Source organism: Diabrotica virgifera, chromosome 2 (assembly GCF_917563875.1).
Source record: "Diabrotica virgifera virgifera chromosome 2, PGI_DIABVI_V3a".
NCBI lineage: Eukaryota > Metazoa > Arthropoda > Insecta > Coleoptera > Chrysomelidae > Diabrotica > Diabrotica virgifera.
This window is the reverse complement of record NC_065444.1, coordinates 234044558-234065610: the sequence shown is the minus strand read 5'-3', so window position 1 is coordinate 234065610 and position 21053 is coordinate 234044558. Positions and strand designations below refer to the sequence as shown.

Here is a 21053-nt window from a genome sequence, read left to right as displayed (position 1 = left end):
TAGATATATAATTCGTAAATAATTTTTTTTTTCGATTATAGCGCCATCTATCTACAACTAGAATAAATGTTATAAATATCTGTAATCACGAACGTGCCTTTTTTCTGTCACACACAATTTAATGCGTTAGAAAGAAATCGAAAAACTGTGACGCACTGAAAGATGCCTATGAGAAAAAGAATACAACGTAATAATATGTTCAAAGAATGGTCGATAAAAATTTTATATATCGCTCATCTGGAAGAAAAGTGTCAAAACTCAAAAAACAATATTTTTGAGGAGAGGCAAAATGAATTATACAGAGTGGGCCAAAGAGAAGAGTCCACCTCGATATTTGGCAGTATTTATTAGATTTTAAGGAAATGACGAAACAGGTCGATTTTTGATCTAAGGGGGACACATTTTTACGGTACATACGTACATACATCTGTCATTGATCAACCCCCTCCCTTCCACATCCCACCCCTTATTTTTAAATAGAGAATAGGGGTCGTGTGCTAGCTCATTTTAAAGGTTATTCAATTCTCTAGTCAGTAATATTAACATTGACATAATTATTTATACAGGGTGTCCAAGAAAAATTATTTTGAATTAAATTAATTGACACAAAAAGAAGAATGTATGTAATTTATTTAACTCAAAATACATTCTACTGCTGACAGAAAACAGAAGAAAATGTTTTGTCTGATAAATAAACATTGTTTGTTGCTTAGATATATCAAAGATAACTGGAATTATGCGTTTTTTGAGTTGTGCCACTTTTTTTTCGGCTGAGCGATATACTTTATCGTGATTATGTGTTATATAAATGTTATTTGTAGGTTCCTCTAGGAGTCAGTCCACCGAAAACAAGTAGTAGTGCCACATCGTTTTCTTCTACATTGAACGAATCTCAACCTGGAACATCCCAATCTTCAACAAACTCTTCTCTACAAACTGCTAATGGTTCTGCTGTGTTAGGAGCTACACCAGTTTCGTCTACAATGTATACATCAACACCAGATACACAAAGGTTTGTAGAATCAGTTAGAAGCAAATCCATTATAACGTTTTCTGTCACTTCCTTTGAATATCTCTAGATGGCATCTAGAATTTTGACTAAATTATCCAAAAATGTAAAAATAATTTTTAATTTCTTACTGTGGGTCATTCCATATCAACTTAACACACCTAATTTCCGCCCCCCTCTTCAGATTTGGTTATTCGCGGTGTGCCAGTACTTGGAAGGGATACGCGAAACAATCGTGCGCGAATAGCGGAGAAAAATTGCAACTTTCTTAAATAATTCATATTGTCAATTGAAATTGTCAAATTGACGTACATTTCATACCTATTGTCATTTAAGAAGAAAAATTATATATTGCTCCACAATATTGTATGATATGCAATTATTATATAAAGGTAAATTTAATTAATTGTATTTTGCATGCAGTGCTGCATTTTAATAACTAATTTTATTTACTACATACAATTATTTACGTGTTAATAACATAACCTAAATCTTATTTTTTCTTCTTATTATTATTTTTTGACTATGGCCTTGACAATTATCCAGTAACCAGGACCATATGATTGGCCAATATAATTAAAAGTGCGAATAAAAGTGCAGAGCGTAGAAACCAGGTGTCGCTTTTCCGAACTTGCACGGTCCCAATAATTTGGAATATTCACAGTGACCAATAAGAGAACAAAAATACAAAATTTTCAATTTTTATCTCAACCCATTTCCGAAATATGGTTATGTAAAGTTTTCCAAAAGGTCCAAAACCAAAGTTTTTCCAAATAATCATACTTTATTGGAATGGTTGTAGAAGCTGAGCTAATTGAGCTAGAATGCTGGGAGAGGTGTCATTTTGCAGCATTTTTAAAGCTCTTTACAGTGATATATCTTCTAGAAGATTAACAAATGAAGAAATTAAAGAAGTCATCCAGGGTGAAGACATAATCAAGTTCGTGAAGGCGCAGAGGCTCAGGTGGCTGGGACACACAGAAAGAGCTAACCCAGACTCTACGCTAAAGCGAGTAACTGGCTGGAGACCAACAACAGGGAGACCAAAGGGAAGACCCAAAACAAGATGGAGAGATCAAGTCTTAGGAGACATAAAGAAGCTGAGAATCTACAATTGGAAGGAGCGTTGTAAGGACCGGAAAGAATGGAGAAAAGTTGTAGACAAAGCCAAGTCACACACGCTGCTATAATAATAAAAGACAACAGTGGACTGATTCTCCGCAACAAATGAATCAGAGAGCCCAAAAGGGCGGCAAACACTCCGCCAGGAGTGAATAAGCCATGATGATGATGACAGTGATATATACAGCATGATGCTACGATAAACAAGTTTTTCCCAAACAAAAAAAATATATTGTTTTCACCCAATTTTGAAAAAATGTGAAAACTTTGAATTATCTACGTCCGTCTGTCCGTCCGTCTGTCTGTCTGTGAACACCACTCCTCCGTCATTATACTAGGTAGAATGACAAATGAGGTGTCAAATGAAAGCTTATAATCCAAGGATGGTACTAGAGGTGAGAAATTTGGCCTAGGCTGTCTGTCCGTCCGACCGCGAATATAACTCCTCCGTCATTATACCAGGTAGAATGACAAATGAGGTGTCAAATTGAAAGCTTATAATTCAAGGATGGTACCAAAGGTGATACATTTGACCTAGGCTGTCTGTCGGTCTGTCCGTCCGCCCGCGAATATATCCCCTCCGTCATTATATCAGGTAGAATGACAAATGAAATGTCAAATGAAAGCTTATAATCCAAGGATGGTACTAAAAGTGAGATATTTGACCTAGGCTGTCTGTCCGTCCGACCGCGAATATAACTCCTCCGTCATTATACCAAGTAGAATGGCAAATGAGGTGTCAAATGAAAGCTTATAATCCGAGGATGGTACTTAAGGTGAGAAATTTGACCTAGGACTTCCAATTTTAGAAATGCGACCAGAAGTACTGTTTTAAAGTGACCGAAATAGTACAAGCGATATATTATTCGACGCGCATTCGCAAGACGAGAACAAATATATACTTCCGGTTTCATGACGGTCTGTCCGTCCGCGAATACAACTCCTCCGTTATTAATACAGATATAATGACAAATGAGGTGTTGAAAGAAAGCTTATAACACAAGGATGGTACTAAAGATGAGAAATTTGACATCGGACTTCCGGTTTTAGAGTTGCAATAATGACTCAAAATTATTAAAATCGTATCAATCGACGCAAAGGTACACGAATAGTTCAAATATCGACTTCCGGTTCTACTTTCGATTACTTTTGGTGAAAACCTAGGACTTATGAAGTCCAATAACTTGTTTTGATCAAGTTTTTTTCCAAAAAGTACATAATTTAAAATTTTCATAATATTCCTACAAATACATAGTACAGTTGTTTATTCTGGCTTATTATGGCTGGGGCACGTCTGAAGAACTTCAAATACGAAGAGGAGTAAGGCAGGGCTGCATTTCGTCCCCACTAATATTTAACATCTATTCTGAGTTTGTTTTCAATAAAGCAGTGGATAATGCTCAATGTGGTATCAAAATGAATGGCGTCAATAGTAATAATTTGAGATATGCGGATGACACGGTGTTAATTGCGAGCAATTATGAAGAACTTCAACATCTGATTAATAGGATTACCACAACGTGTGATGAATATGGACTCAAGCTAAACACTGCAAAGACCAAGGTGATGGTTGTCAGTAAGACGCCAATACAACCGGAAGTAGTAACAGCTTATGGTGAACAATTAGAAAGAACTAACAGTATCACCTACCTTGGTTGTAATCTAAATGAGAACTGGGACATGAGCAAAGAAATTAGAATACGTATAGCGAAGGCCAGAGCTGCATTCTTTAAGATAAAGAAACTTTTATGTGGAAACAACATTACTTTGAATCTTAAAATTAGATTAGTGAGATGTTATGTGTTCTCTACTCTTTTGTACGGTGTCGAAGGTTGGACTTTAACAGATACTCTTCTCAAGAAATTTGAAGCCTTTGAAATTTGGGTATACCGAAGAATCCTACGAATAAGTTGGGTGGATAGAGTTCGTAACGAAGTTGTTTTGCACCGGATGGGAAAAGTCACAGAAGTCGTCAGAACAGTTAGAAATCGAAAACTTGAATATTTTGGCCATGTTATGCGACACCCAGAGAGATATAATATACTCCATTTAATAATATAAGGCAAGGTAGACGGAAGAAGAGGGCCAGGTCGAAGAAGAACGTCATGGCTTAAAAACCTGAGAGAATGGTATAACAGATCCTCTGCATCCCTTTTCCAAGCTGCCGTTAACAAAATTACTATAGCCAATTTGATAGCCGACGTTCGATAATCGAGCACGGCACATGAAGAAGAAGAGTTGTTTATTCGCGGTGTGCAAGTACTTGGAGGGGATACGCGAAACGATCGTGCGCGAATAGCGGAGAAATATTGCAACTTTCTTAAATAATTAATTTTAATTGAAATTTTCAAATTGACTTACATTTCATAACTACTGTCATTGAATGACAAAAATTATATATTGCTCCACAATATTGATATGATATGCAAGCAATTATTATATAAAGGTAAATTTAATTAATTGTATTTTGCTTGCAGTACTGCATTTTAATAACTAATTTTATTTACTACATACAATTGTTTACGTTTTAATAACATAACCTAAATCTTATTTTTTTTTGGACTATGGCCTTGACAATTATCCAGTAACCAGGACCATATGATTGGCCAATAATTAAAAGTGCGAATAAAAGTGTAGAGCGTAGAAACCAGGTGTCACTTTTCCGAACTTGCACGGTCCCAATAACATATAAAAATTTTATCATAGGATGGTGGTGGGTTCAACATAGAAAAAATAAATTACACACATACAGTTCACCAAATATAGCTGAAAGTGTGAAATTCCCATTGCCTGCGCTAACAATGAAGTGAGAACGCACATACAAACGGTATGGACCGTCAGTGCGAGTGCGAGGTCCGTCGTTTGACGAATGCGCATCATGATCGTCACGCGTTTTCAGACTTTCAGCTATATTTGGTGAACTGTACACATGGTGCAAATTAAAGGAATAAATTCGTAATGTCGCAAGTTGGCAACTTGTAAGGAAAAATTCCGAAACAGGTCGATTTTTATTTTTAAATCGTATATTTTTGGCATATGTGTCATACTAGTGACGTCCATCTGGGCGTGATGACGTAATCGGTGATTTTTTAAATGAGTTTTAAATAAGTCGTGTGTTAGCTCATTTGAAAGGTTATCCAATTCTCTATTCAGTAATATAAACAATAACATAATTATTTATACAGGGTGGCAAAAAAAGTTTTTTTTAATTAAATTAACTGACAAAAAAGAAGAATGTATGTAATTTATCTGTTTCTGGCAACAGTAAAATATATTTTAAATTAAATAAATTACATTCTTCTTTTTTTGTTAATTAATTTAATTAAAAAAAGTTTTTGCCACCCTGTATATTTTTAAATAGTTATATTATTGTTTATATTACTGAGTAGATAATTTAATAACCTTTCAAATGAGCTAACACACGATCTATAGTCTCATTTAAAAAATCATCGATTACGTCATCACGCCCAGATGGATGACGTCACTAGTATGATACATATGCCAAAAAATTACAAATTAAAAATAAAAATCGACCTGTTTCGGGATTTTTCCTTAAAGTTGCCAACTTGTGACATTACGAATTTATTCCTTGCATTTGCACCATACTTCGTGTGAAATTTATATGTTATTAACAACAGTACTATGTATTTGTAGGAATATTATGAAAATTTTAAATTATGTACTTTTTGGAAAAAAACTTAATTAAAATGTATTTTTGTTGTTTGAGAAAAACTTGTTTATCGTAGTATCATGCTGTATATATCACTGTAAAGAGCTTTAAAAATTCTGCAAAATGACACCTCTCCCAGCATTCTAGCTCAATCAGGTCAGCTTCTACAACCATTCCAATAAAGTATTGTCGCGGTGTTTTGGACCTTTTTGGAAAATTTGTCATAACCATATTTCGGAAAAGGCTTGAGATTAAAATTTTGTATTTTTCTTCACCTAAGCATCCACTATGAATACTCTAAATTTTAACAAAATCTAAATAGGTCAGGAAAAAATTAATTCAAAGTGTGTTGATTTGACCTGGACTCCTGTTTCTAAGATTAATAATGTAATACTAATATGAGAAATATTTTCATTCTTACCATGTTACATGGTTGATAAACATAACGTACATATATCATACCTATCTATAAGTTTAAACATAAATGATATACAGAGAGAGGCTAAATTATGGAATAAATTTATTTTCCCTAAGGTGGACGATTTTGGAGAAAAATCCCGAAACAGGTCGATTTTTATTTTTAAATTACAATTTTTGGCATATATTTCATACTAGTGACGTCATCCATCTGGGCGTGATGACGTAATCGATGATTTTTTAAATAGTAATAGGGGTTGTGTGGTAGCTCATTTGAAAGTGTGTTCAATTCGCTATTCAGTAATATAAACATTAATATCATTATTTATACAGGGTGGCCAAAAAAATAATTTTTGAAATAAATTAGTTGACGCAAAAAGAAGAATATGTAATTTATTTGACTCAAGATACATTCTATTGATATCAGAAAACAGAAAAAAAAATATTTGGCAAATAAACATTACTTTTCACCTAAATTAAATGTTCAAACTGCCAAGAGGTAGGTGGGAGGCTGTTTGTGATTTAATTTAAGCGAAAAGAAATGTTTATTTGTGAAAACATTTTTTTTTCTCATATTGGGATTTTCCCATTGATGATTTTTTTTCTATTTTATGAGAGCAGTACAATGTATTTTGAGTTAATAAATTACATACATTCTTCTTTTTGCATCAATTAATTTAATTCAAAAATTATTTTTTGGCCACTTGGTATAAATAATATTAATGTTTACATTACTAAATAGAGAATTTAACACCCTTTCAAATGAGCTACCATTTTTAATTCTGAATAATTCATTGCAACTAAGTACATACTGTCTGTGTGAGCATGCGCGCAGAATTATGAAATTTTGCTCTCAATCGCGCCTAAAGAAGTATAACTACAAAAAGAGAACTTAAATATCTGGGACATACATACATATAATGAGAAATGTTTATACATATTTAAAAAAATCATCGATTACGTCATCACGCTCAGATGGATGACATCACTAGTATGATGTATATATGCCAAAAAATTGCAATTTAAAAATAAAAATCGACCTGTTTCGGGATTTTTCTCCAAAATCGTCCATTTTAGAGAAAATGAATTTATTCCATAATTTAGCCCCTCTCTGTATATTTAATTTTCGGTTACAGATTACAAGAGTCAGAAACGAGATCACCTAGTCCTTCTCATGTGCGTCTTAGTGATGTACTGAAACGAAAACGAGTGACAAAGCGAGCAGGAGGATCTAGTCGATCAAAAACAAGGCATGAAGACATGCCCCTTTCTCCATCACTAATGCAGGATTTGTTCACTAAAGCCGCTTCCATAGGAAATTCTACACCAAGGTAGGTTATCATCATCATCAACAGCTATTCTATCTATCGTCTATATATCTGTCTCTCCATATCAGTCCATCTATCTCACTTTCTTCTACTTTCTTCATCTTATACTTCCCCCCATACAAGTACTTCTGCAAAAGTAGTATTTTGTTCCATCGGCTTTTTGAAGAAGCCACCTTTTCTTTTTGACACATTTTTGTTACTTTTTAGCTACATTAACTGCGCTCAATTGCTTTTTCTTTTCCTTACTTCTGTTAGAATTTTGTCTTTCTCTTTACTTTCACTCCAACAGAAGTAATCTTTTTTGTTACATTGGCTATTTAGCCAATGTTTATTACTGCTATTTACTGTATTCTTACTACTCTTTTATAAAATAATTTATTCATTTTTAAAGTATTTATACTTACAATACTTTGTATCAAATAAACCTGGTTTAAACTAAATTAACCTGGTTTAAACCTTGGTTTAAGCCTTGGTAAACGTAAAAAAAATATTTTTTTAACCTTGGGTTTTGCCAACCCTGACGTAAAGTATTTGGTAAGTTTGGTAACAAAAAGGTAGCTTATAATACAACTAAATTATTAGTTTTGAAGCTGTTTTCTGGTGTCATGTCTAAATTAACACTCATTACATCCTACTTAATGTAGGCTTTTTTTTGCCAATACTAGAAAAAATCAACTGTAGCCAATACTAAGAAAAAAAGTGTCAATAATTATTATTCTTGATATTGTACTGTTATTGTTCCTGGTGCTACTTATTTTCATCCAATATCGTCTTCATTTTTTATTTAATTTTTCTGTCATCTCACCATAATTTATATATGTTACGGTAAAAGTAGATAATCTGATAATTGTACACAATTACCGGTAATTGTATACAATTACCAGAGTCGGCGGTGAATGTAGGAAATATTCTTTAAAACCCTTTATTTCCTACTTTTACCGGTAATCGTATAAATTTCCCAGAGGATCTTGGTAAAATTAAGAAATTCAAATTATAACGATTGACACACAAGCGGAATGCCACAATACATAACTGTAGAAATCATAAAGATCTATTTGGATCCGTGTGAACCTTGCCCGAAAAAATCTAAAGTTCCCAAAAAAAGGTTTAGTAGTGAAACCTATACTGTCAAAAAGAAATGAATAGTAGAGGTCAAATATATTTGATAGAAATCTATACAAGCACAAGCAGATAATTAATTCAAGTTCATTTTTGTCTACCAAGATCAATCAACAACATTTGTACAATTACGGCCGTTGAAAACTAAACGTGCAGAAGAAGTTGCGTTAGTTCTTCTTGAAATATTTTGTGCCTTTGGAGCTCCTAGCATTCTTCAAAGCGACAATGGACGAGAATTCTCCAACATAATTATAGAAGAACTGTGCTCCATGTGAAAAGATTTAAAGATATTGCACGGTAAGCCAAAACTTCATCACTGCCAGAAGATCCTTTAGAAAATATTTCGACTGAAGAAGATTTGGAAATAGAAGAACAAGTAGAAGAAACGCAGTCAGGTCCTCATTTTGAAGAACGTGAAGAAGCAGAAGTGGATGAACCAAATAAACTTCTAATAGAACAACAACTAGAAAAACCTAAGCAACCATCAGTGAAAGCGATTCTAGAAGAACTATTTTCTAATCACATTTCAGAGAGGTGAGATTTTGTTGCAATTAAATGGACACGTGGCAAAGGAAGACCTTAAATAGCAATAGAAGAACATGCTTAAAACATCAAAAACTTTTGGCTGTTTTTATGAATATTTAAAACGAATTATATGAATTTGGTACTAAAGAAGGTCGACTGCTACAGTTGCATAGCAGAAATCAATTTACCATCTGCAAAGAATCATTCATTTCTTTAAACATAGTTCCAAAACTAAACATTTTTCATTGCGCGAGTATGTTAAAAAACTGGAAAGTTGCTTAAATTCAAGTTCCATGAGAGTTTGCCATGTCACAATAAATAGTAAGTAAGTAAAGTAGTAGTATTAATTCAGGTTAAACAAAATGTCTCTTGTCTTTAATTCAGTTCAATAAAAATCAAACTTCTTGATTCGCTTTTGGAATTTATTATTTTTATTCATCATTTTCTTACTTTTACCACTGGTCCTTGGTAATTGTATACACTTACCGGTAAAAGCAGATAATTGAAAATAATTTCCTACATTTACCGTCGGCTGTGGTAATTGTATACAATTACCAATTATCTACTTTTACCGTAACATATACACTTTATTTACGTGTAAAATATGTATATAATTTTAACATTTTCAGTAATTCAAGACCTAGGTATTCAGGATCCGGTTCCAAAACTAGTTTCTTGCAAAGTTTAAATCCGGCTAGGTGGGGCAGAAGTCTCAATTCTTCACATGACCGTAACTACAGCAAAGATTCCTTAAATAATCTATCAAAGTCAGCATCAAATTCACACATAACTGCCGGAAACAGGGAAAAAACTAGGACATGGATTCGAGATCAGGTATTTATATTTATAAATTTATTATAGCATTAGAAATAATCTTGGTAGGTATTTTATACATGTATCGATGTATCGAAGTTAAACGTTTGCTTGAATGTAAGAATTTTCAGTGTTGATAGCTTAAATGGTACTGGCTTCACCTATGGCCAAGACGGCATTGTCATCAGCAAATGTAGCTATTGTATTATGAACTAATTCAGGGATATCACTAGTATACAGGGTGTTTCATTAATAATAATTGTCCTTATAGTAACTGGAGAAACCTTAGCACAAAATACGAAGATTTAACCTAAAACACTTAAGTAAAATGTGGTTCCGTACTGAGTTACAGGGTGTTTTATCTAAAAATTTAAAAACTATTTTTGCTCAGCATTTTAAAACTATACGACGTATCCTTTTCATACTTGGCAGAAAGTGCAACTACGAGACACCCTACTAAATAATAATAAACAAACGTTTCTAGCTACTACCAGAGGCGTACCACAGGGGATGGTGAATGGTTGACCCTTCTCAAATTCTACGCTACTGGAGGAATTACTATTTTAGTGCCATTTTTAAATTTTCCAATACTTTCTACGTAAATAATATACTCTTCATTGGTAACGTTAAAGTCATTAGTTTTGGAGATATGTGAAGTTAAATATGAAAGGGCACAGTTATTTTGATTAATTTATGATATGATTCATATGATTAAAATTAAAAAATTATTTGTACCCAGTACTTTAAAACTATTTGGCGTATCCTTATCATACTTGGTGAAAAGTGTAGGTACTGTACATCCTACTAAATTAAGACAAATAAACGTTTCTGCTACTACCAGAGGCGTACGACAGGGGATAGTGGCTGGTTGACCCTTCCCAAATTCTACGCCACTGACAACATCGCTATTTTAATGTAATTTTTTGATTTTGCAATACTTTTTATGTAAATAATATACCCTTCATTCGTAACCATAAAATGATCGGTTTTCGAGATATTTGAAATTAAAAATGAAGCGACACAATGTATTAATCAAAATAACCGTGTCGTTTCATTTTTAACTTCATAGATCTCGAAAACTAATGACTTTATCGTTACGAATGAAGAGTATATTATTTTCATAGAAAGTATTGGAGAATCCAAAAATTGAACTAAAATAGCAATTTCGCCAGTGGCGTAGAATTTGGAAAGGGTCAACCATTCACTTTCCCCCGTCGTACGCCTCTGGTAATAGCCAGAAACGTTTGTTGAACATAATTTAGTAGTTTGTACAGTATTCTTTTTCTCATGATCATCTTTCAGTGCGTCACAGTTTTTCGATTTCTTTCTAACGCATTAAATTGTATGTGACAGAAAAAAAGGCACGTCCGTGATTACTTTGGTAATTATTCTAGTTCGGTGGTTATTCTAGTTGTCGGTAGATGGCGCCATAATAAAAAAATATTTTTTTTAATTAGATAATAATATTACAAATATAATCTGTATAATTTATAAGACTATACAAATCAATGAAAATACCATTTTATAAATGCAAGAAACACATTTGATTTGTTTTTATTCCAAATTGAAAATAAAATGTGACAACTGTCAGATTTAACTAAAATGTCATGTTAGAATAAATGTCATAAATGTGTATTATCACGGACTTACCCTTTGTCCTATCATTTGTTACGCACTGAAAAATGATCATGAAAAGGACAATACCTATACTTCCTGCCAAGTATGAAAAGGATACGTCGAATAGTTTTAAAATGCTGAGCAAAAATAGTTTTTAAATTTTTAGATAAAACATGCTGTAACTCAGTAAGGAACCACATTTTATTTAAGTGTTTTAGGTTAAATCTTCGTATTTTGTACTAAGGTTTCTCCAGTTACTATGTGGACAATTATTAATGAAATAACCTGTATAATAGTTACAGGACTGGTCATATCACGCTATTGTGGTACACTTTCATTGATTTATTTTAGTTCCGAGTAGGCTCCTTCTTGCTTAACCCTAAAAACTCTATCTGGAATATAATATTCAAATAATTCTGTCTGTTTTCTTGGCAAAATCCTGCTTGATTATGTAAGTCCTTCGTGCCATATTTCTCAAGAGCTTTGGCGACGTCGAGGAAGACAGCGGAGCCAACTTTCTTTTCTTCTAGTGACCTCTACTATTATATAGGAAAAGTCAAACAATAAGGAATGCACATAATTTTCCCCTTATTCCCATATTCTAAATTTGAAAAAATATATAGGGAACAATCTGATTTTTTTGACATGCTATTCCTATTACAGCAAGCATTTCATTGGCTAGAATTAGTGACGAGTTTATAGGACGTCATTATAATATTCGATCAAATTGTAATTGGTACCTGACGTCTGCCATCATAATATTGGAGGTTAAATAATATGTCAAATTATTGTTTTCAAATTATATTTTATTTATTTAGTTTATATTTTAACGGCAGTTTATTTTTTAACCAACTTCACGTTCCCTTCCCTATTCTTGATTGGTCGATTAGGTTTGTAATAGTCTTGTTGTATGGTATGTTTAGTTAGGCGCCAATTTTAAGATATATTGCTGACTAAATGGGCTCAGCTCCCAAAGGCCGTAACACAAGAAAAAAATAAACAAAAATCTTACATAACCTTCTATAGGACAATGTCAGTTCGACACTTATAGTACTATATTTTGTCTTACACTCTTAAAGACAAAACGGTGTAGCCAATGGCTGCTTTGGTAAATACTTGTTTTTTATTTGGCAACAGTTAAACTTAACGGTAGCGAAACAAATAATATATGAGGAAAAATTTGTTGAATCTGTTTGCCGTCAAGTTTGTACCACTGGTTTATGATATCATTAAATCTAAGTCGAGCATTCCTAATTGTTTGACTTTTAGTTTATATCCTTTATTCTATGGACTTGGTCGATAGTTGAATGAGTATCTCGAATCCCAAACTGGTCAGAGGTTTGAATCTTTTCAGCGATAGCCTGTTGTATATCTTCAAAATTACAGGTATGATCGCCACTTTTCATATCTTAAGAGTATATCTTAATCTGAACGAGGCATTTATAAGATATATCAGCTTTACTATGGCTTTTCTAGGGGAAGCTAGGACAAATAATCCCCGTATAAATAATCCCGGACAAGAAATCCCCACAAATTATCCCTGGATAAAAAATCCCCAGACAAATAACCCCCGGACAAATAATCCCCGGACAACTAATCCCCGGACAGCTAATCCCCACAAAAAATCCCGGACAAATAATCTCCACAAATTTTTTAGACAAAATATCCCGACACAAAATTCCGGACAAAAAATCCCCAAGAAACATTTGCTGCCGAATAGTTTTCTAAAAGTTTTCCGGTGAATGCAATCGACTCAAATGCTTTCAGCCTCAGTGCATGGAGTTCTAGCAATCGCTATGAAACCGCATGCAAATAATGATTAGCCGTTAATTAAGCATGAATTGTTATTTCGATTATCAAATTTTCAAAACAAAATAGTGAGAGTTTTTCAAAAATCGTGGAAGATAGGGGGAATGAGCTAAGGCTGTGGGCATCATGTTGTAATATTATTCGCTTACATCTTTTGCTCACTATTCTTTGAATAACTATGTTAAAAACATTGCCATTGTCCAAAAAGATTTGGGGATTTTTTGTCCAGAGATCTTTTGTGGGAATTTTTTGTCCGGGGAATATTTTCTGGGGATTTTTTGTCCGGACCCCCTTCTAGGGAGTTGTTTTAAACTCAGGTTACTGGTATTGATGTTTACTTTAATTTCGTATGTCTATATAATTTACAATATTTGCTACAAAACTGAAGAGTTTCACATAACTCTTATCAAACCATAACTAATGAATTTATACAAAAAAAGAATGTGTGTGTTCTTTGTACGCACGTAAGGAGTTATACTTCTATTACATGATTTCAACGAAATAAATATACTTTCGAACAGTTTATTTATATTTTATTTAAAGATTATACTAATTTTTATTTAGTACTTTCCAAAAAATTTTATTAAAACAATACCAAAAATTAAAAAAAAAATAGGAAACTCCCGGATCTCTCAAGAGGGGGGACCTCTTGATCTCCAGTCGAACTCTCTACCACTGAGCTATACTCCTTTTGTTTGTGCGGGTGCGGACTACAAGATTTCTCAGACATAGTGTCAAATAGACCAAGTGAAGGATAAAAATACTTTAAATATTACTTGTTATCATATTCCCGAGGTAGACAAATCCAAAGATACAAAAATAATAATAAATATATTTACTAAAAACACTAATATATTCTTTCCACATTTTTTTTGATCTAATACATACATAACTTAAAACATTTAGCAACGGACTAATTACAGTGCGATAACCCCGGATGTCAGCGGTATTGCAGTCCAATAGTCCAGCCGACCAGCAGTTTCAACATTTCCACAATATATACCTCATCAATTAATTATGTATAAATACTTGTAAAATTCATTTTCAGTTCAGTTATAATTTATATTAAATAAAGTGCTGTTAGTTTGTTCGTTGTAACTTTTAAAAGGGCCTTTTTAAAAAGTACCTTCGGGAGTGACAACCCTTAATTGGCGCAGGCAGTACGATAGTGGGAGAGTCTCCAGGAAGATCCTCGTCGTTCTCAAACGTTTACCCGCTACCGAACCAGTTCCAAGAACTAAGGCAGTTCCATCCAGGAGTTCAACATTTATGAAGAAAGCTGAAAAGAAGCTAAAAGAAGAAAAGAAAAGTGTACCGAGAAGGAATGCACCGAAGCATCATCTTATACCTGTAAGCAAATTTCACCTTATTTCTAATTCTAATATAATTTCACAAGTATCATCTCTTAGAATAAGTGATTCTCTTTCAACAATTTTTGAATTAAACACAGAATCTAGTTCTCCATTAGCTGATAATAAAATACCCACCAATTCTTTTGAAATACCTTCCATAATTATAACTCCAGCATCTGAAACTACTAATTCCATTATGGCCCCCACTTTTGATGTCGATAAAGACCTTTCCATCGTACCAGAATACGATGGCAATCCGAACGAACTCCATAATTTTATCGATGTCATTACAATGCTCTTAGCCCATTTTTGGGACCATGCTAACCCAGAAAATTTCCAAAATATTATGCTCTCTAGAGGAATCATGAATAAAATTAAAGGAAGAGCCAGAGAAATTATTTCCGTTTACGGCTGTAAAGACTGGCCGTCAATACGAACAGCCCTTATTCAAAATTTCGCAGACCAGCGAAATGAAAATTCTTTAACTAGAGATCTAGTTAATCTTCGTCAGGGACCAAATGAGAACCCTCATCAATTTCATGAAAAAGTTATGTCTCTTCTAAATACCATTTCTAATCATATTGAACTTCATAATGACAATGAAGAAGTAAAGAAAAGTAAAAAGGAATTTTTCCAGCAACAAGCGTTAACTACATTCTTAGCCGGACTAAGAGAGCCTTTAGGATCGACAATTCGATCCATGAGACCAACAAACCTCGCTTTAGCTATTCAATACATCCAAGAAGAAAACAATATCCGATATTTGCAAAAATCGCAAAACTATTCTTTACCAAACTCCAGTAAATTTTCTGCCACTCCACATACGCAGAGACAAAATTCTACTCAACCTCCACGCTGGCAACCTCAGTTGCCAAAGCCCCAATGGCAACAGCAACAGCCATTCCCTAGGCAAAATCAAGGGCCTTTTCAACAACAACCATTTATAAATAATACTCCAAGATGGCCAACACAAACTCACAGATTTCCACAAAATCAACAGATCACTCCATTTCAACAACATTCTAGACCAAATTTAAATAATTCTCATAAACCAGCCCCATCTCAGTCATATAGACCAACACCAATGAGTGTCGATCGATCTATTACTCGACCCCCTACCCAAAGGAATTTCCGTTTTCAACAAACAGCTAGCCCAAGATTTACAGTAGAGGAGCTGTATAATGTAGAACAGGAAGAAAACAATTATGATGAAGCCGCTTACGGCGATAATTACCAAGACTACTCTTATTGTGAACAAGAAGGGTACGATTATGAAGAATTTACAGACGATAGTCAAAATTTTCCTCAACTTCTAGAGGAAAATCAAGAAACGTAATAGAATTACATTCCTATGCCGAGAAAAGAGAGCTCCCATATATCAAAATTCAAAATCCTCCCCTAAAACTTCTAATTGACACAGGAGCCACTAAATCTTTTCTTAATCCCGACATAGCCCATAAATTTTACAAAAATGATATTAAATATGAACCATTTGTAGTAACTTCCATTTTTCAAAATCATTCGCAAGATTATTGCGTAGAAATTCCAATTTTTCCCGAATTTAACTCTAATAAAAGCCTAAAATTTTATCTTTTTAAATTCCATAAAACCTTTGATGGCCTCATTGGCCTTGATAATCTTAAACTTCTAAAAGCAAATCTTAATTTTCCCGAAGCCACACTCACTACAGAGCATTCCATCCTCCCTATAAATTACTATGTGACGAATAAATCACAATTCTACTCCGTCCAGTTAGAGCCCCAAACAATTACCCAAGTCAGATTGCCGGTGAAAGAAACTTCAGGTACAATCATCATACCAAGACAAGAAGTCGAAGGTGCTTACCTACGAGAAACTCTAAGCGTCGCATGCAATCAACTTGCCTGGACCGAATTAATCAATAATACTGATGAATACATCCAAGTAGCACTAACCGAGCCAATCAAAAGCCAGCCAATAGATCTTCAAGAACACCATATATACACAACAGATATTCTGCCCATGGAAAATAACAGTTCTATAGATGTTGATCCTCTCCTGAGAACTGATCATATGAATCCCGAGGAGGAACTACACATAAGACGACTATGCAGGAAATTTGCCGATATATTTCACAATCCCGACGATCCATTAACATTCACTAACCAGATAAAGCACCACATAAGAACTACAGACGAAGTTCCAGTTTATACCAAGTCATATCGGTATCCTCACATCCACAAGGAAGAAGTACGTAAGCAAATCACTTCAATGCTAGATCAGAAAATCATCAGACCGAGTCAATCACCCTGGTCCAGTCCTATCTGGGTCGTGGCCAAAAAGCCAGATGCTTCAGGAAGGATCAAATGGCGAATAGTTGTTGATTACAGAAAAGTAAATGAGAAGACCATCGATGACAGATATCCGATCCCGAACATAACAGATATTTTGGACAAACTTGGACGCTGCCAATACTTTTCCACCCTAGATCTTGCCAGCGGATTCCACCAAATTGAAATGGCCGAAGAAGATATTCAGAAAACGGCGTTCAATGTAGAAAATGGTCATTACGAATACCTAAGAATGCCATTCGGACTCAAAAACGCACCCTCAACATTTCAAAGAGTGATGGACAACGTATTAAAAGGACTCACAGGAGAAATATGTCTGGTTTACATGGATGACATTATTGTTTTTTCTACCTCCCTCCAGGAACATATGGTAAACCTGAAGAAGATTTTCGAAAGACTACGAGAAACAAAATTCAAAATACAAGTAGACAAATGCGAGTTCCTCAAAAAGGAAGTCGATTTTCTAGGCCATGTCGTAACCTGCGAAGGAATAAAACCAAATCCGAATAAGATCAAAGCAATCATAGATTATCCGATACCAAAAACAGCTAAGCAAATCCGAGGATTTTTAGGACTACTTGGTTACTACAGAAAATTTATCAAGGATTTTGCAAAAATTACGAAACCACTTACAACATGTCTCAAAAAGGATGCAAAAATTGAACACACAGAAGAGTTCCTGAATTGTATCAAAACATGCAAAGGATTATTGGTTAACGAACCACTTCTACAATATCCCGATTTCACCAAGCCGTTCAACCTGACCACAGATGCTAGTAACTTCGCCATAGGAGCCATCCTGTCACAAGGTCCAATAAGAAAGGACAAACCCATCGCCTATGCATCCAGAACCTTAAACGAAACAGAACTGAAATATTCAACTATTGAAAAAGAAATGCTAGCAATCGTCTGGGCCACTAAATACTTCCGCCCCTATCTTTTTGGACGAAAATTCAAAATTTTATCCGACCATCGACCACTACAATGGCTATTCTCCCTTAAGGATCCAAACTCAAAACTTGTCAGATGGAGACTGAAGTTAGAAGAATTCGACTACGAAGTCATATATAAAAAAGGCAAATCAAATACGAATGCAGATGCCTTATCCCGCGTCGAAATCCACACAAAAGAAGTAAACAGCCTTGACAAAAACATGGAAGAAATAATGGAACTTCTCTCGAAGAAAGACGATGACGATATATCCATGATCAACCATCCCAGCTCTTTATCCGACTTAGAAGAATTTCTAGCCGATCGACCTCAAGACTTTCAACAAAATCATAATCCAGCAACCCCTATAGGAGACTTGGACAAAGTAATGAAAAACATCAAACAACATCGTTAACTCCCGAAGAAATTAAAATAATAGACGAACTCCTACAAGAAGACAGCACACAGGACGAGAAAATTTCTAAAGATCAGCCATCAAGCTCCCTTTATCAACAAGAAGACAACGATTCAGATGTCAGCAAACACTCTACAGCAGAGAATCCGATAATGGGAATTCCAATCAGCGAGAAACCACTTAACTGCTACAACAACCAGATAATTTTGAAGTTAGTAAACTACAATCCAGCCAAACCAGTTACAGAGCAATGTTTTACAACAAAGAAGAGAATGCACGTTCAACTTAGAAGAAACGATCTTCATAACGACATTTTTCAATTTTTCAAGAACTACGTAGACCCAAAGAAGAAATACGCTATTTTGTTCGAAGACGATAAACTTTATGAATCCATGTGCAATATTCTACGTGAAACTTTCAAAAACTCCGCATTCGATCTTGTCAAATGCAACATATTCTTAGAAGACGTAAACAGTGAAGAGAGGCAAAAGGAAATTATAGAAAACTATCACCAAGGAAAGACCAACCACAGAGGAATCAACGAAACCGAAGCTCAAATAAGAAAACGCTACTACTGGCCAACACTGAAGAAAGGCATAGAAGAAGTCATCAATATTTGTGATACCTGCCAAACCAATAAATACGACAGAAATCCAGTTAAGCCGAAATTTATGGTAACTCCAACTCCAACGAAACCACTCGAAATCATCCACATAGACACATTTCAAGCTGCCGGACAGAAGTTTCTGACAATCATTGATGCATTTTCGAAATATGGACAAGCATACCCAATAGAAGGATCAAACGCAATTAATGTGCTCAACGCCTTCATGCCTTTTGTCACCCATCATGGACTTCCACATATGATAATCGCAGATAGTGGAACAGAATTCAAGAACGGCCTTATCCAGGAATTTGTTTATACACACAAAATTTCCATCCACTACACAACGCCAGATAATCCACAGTCAAATGGAATGATAGAACGCTTCCACTCCACTATATTAGAACATCTACGAATACTTAGAGAAAAAAGAAAAAATCTCAATATAAAAGAACAGATGTTATATGCTATTCTGGGATACAACAACTCTATCCATTCATCAACCAAACAAAAACCAATAGAAATTCTCAACGGTCATATAGATCCTCAAGATCCATTTGATATTGATATTAGCAGAACCTTAATAAATAACTATACACAGAATCACAGATTAAAAACAAAAGAAATCTACAAAGAAATAAACAAAAAACTACAAGAAGCAAAGCAGAAAAATATTGATAAATTAAATGAAAAAAGAGAAACACCGATAACCTACAAGCCGAGCACCAAAGTATACACAAGAAAAACACTGAAGAGAAACAAACTACTTCCAAGATTTTCTTCCAGAATTGTGAAAAATAACAATACAGTTACTGTCGACACCCAAGATACAACAATACACAAAAAGAATATCAAACATCAGCCAAAGACTAATGGTAAAAATACTTTACAGATGTACCTTAGTAGCAGCCCAACAAGTTCAAATCCAGAACCTGAAGGACAATCCAGGGATCCTCCCCGTTAAAATTGGAGAAGCCAGAATTCAAACCAGCACTCACGATTTCATCCACTATTTTCATCTAGAACCCATCGCAGAAGAAATCAGCTCCATAGAATCTCAATACATTACAATCAGCAGAGCAATAGAAGATGGACTTAGTCAACCATATTTTGACAGCCTACAAAATTTTGATAAAGCAATACAGTACCTACTCCAAACTGCAAGAGATAAACTCCAAACAATATATCCAGCATCAAGAAGCAGAAGAGGACTTATAAATGGATTAGGAAGCATAATAAAATCTATCTCTGGTAACTTAGATCAAGACGATGCCGAGAGATACAATGCTGCCATTAAATCACTCGAAAATAGCCAACAGAACATCATTACAAATATCAACAGCCAACTGAGCCTAAACAAGAGAATAATGACTAATTACAACAATACTATTTCACTAATAACTCACAACCAAGAAATTATAGCCGAAGAGACCAACAAAATAAAAACAGAATTGAACCAATTTGTTTTCAATTTTAGTCATTATATGCAAGTCCGAAACATCTTAGATCAGATAAACCTGAACTTGCAAACAATTATACAGATACTTGACGATCTACAAACAGCAGTGACGTTCGCAAGGATCAAAACTTTACATAATGGTCTCATCAAACCAGAAGAAATAGAATGGACAGTACAGAAAATGCTTGAACATCATCCTGCATCACAGATTCCCTATATTCAAGAGGAAGACCTATCCAAATATTATGACATTGTAGACATTGATGGCTACTACACGAACCACACCCTTGTTTTCATTTTACATTTTCCTATTCTTCATTCCAGTTCGTTTACCTATTTCCATTTGTACTCACTCCCAACTACCAATCGTACAATAATCATTCCTCCTGGTCCATATCTAGCCTACAACTCAGACACTTTCCTATATATGGATCTACCATGTAAACGAAGCGAATCCAAAATATTCATCTGCCCAGAGAAATTCCCACAAGAAAGTAAACAGACTGATGACTGCATCATCCAAATCCTTCAGTT

The 21053-nt window shown here is 34.4% G+C and overlaps 1 protein-coding gene across 4 annotated transcripts in view; it reads left to right on the top strand.

The window, feature by feature from the left end:
* LOC114348372 (E3 ubiquitin-protein ligase TRIP12) overlaps window positions 1-21053 on the top strand; it is a 249767-nt gene that overhangs the window by 180982 nt on the left and 47732 nt on the right. For all 4 annotated transcript variants that reach the window (XM_028298962.2, XM_050643127.1, XM_028298954.2 and 1 more), the window contains 3 exons: window positions 822-1012; window positions 7355-7549; window positions 9820-10024. In XM_028298962.2, the coding sequence (XP_028154763.1) occupies window positions 822-1012; window positions 7355-7549; window positions 9820-10024 (591 nt within the window). The remainder of the gene's footprint in view (window positions 1-821; window positions 1013-7354; window positions 7550-9819; window positions 10025-21053) is intronic.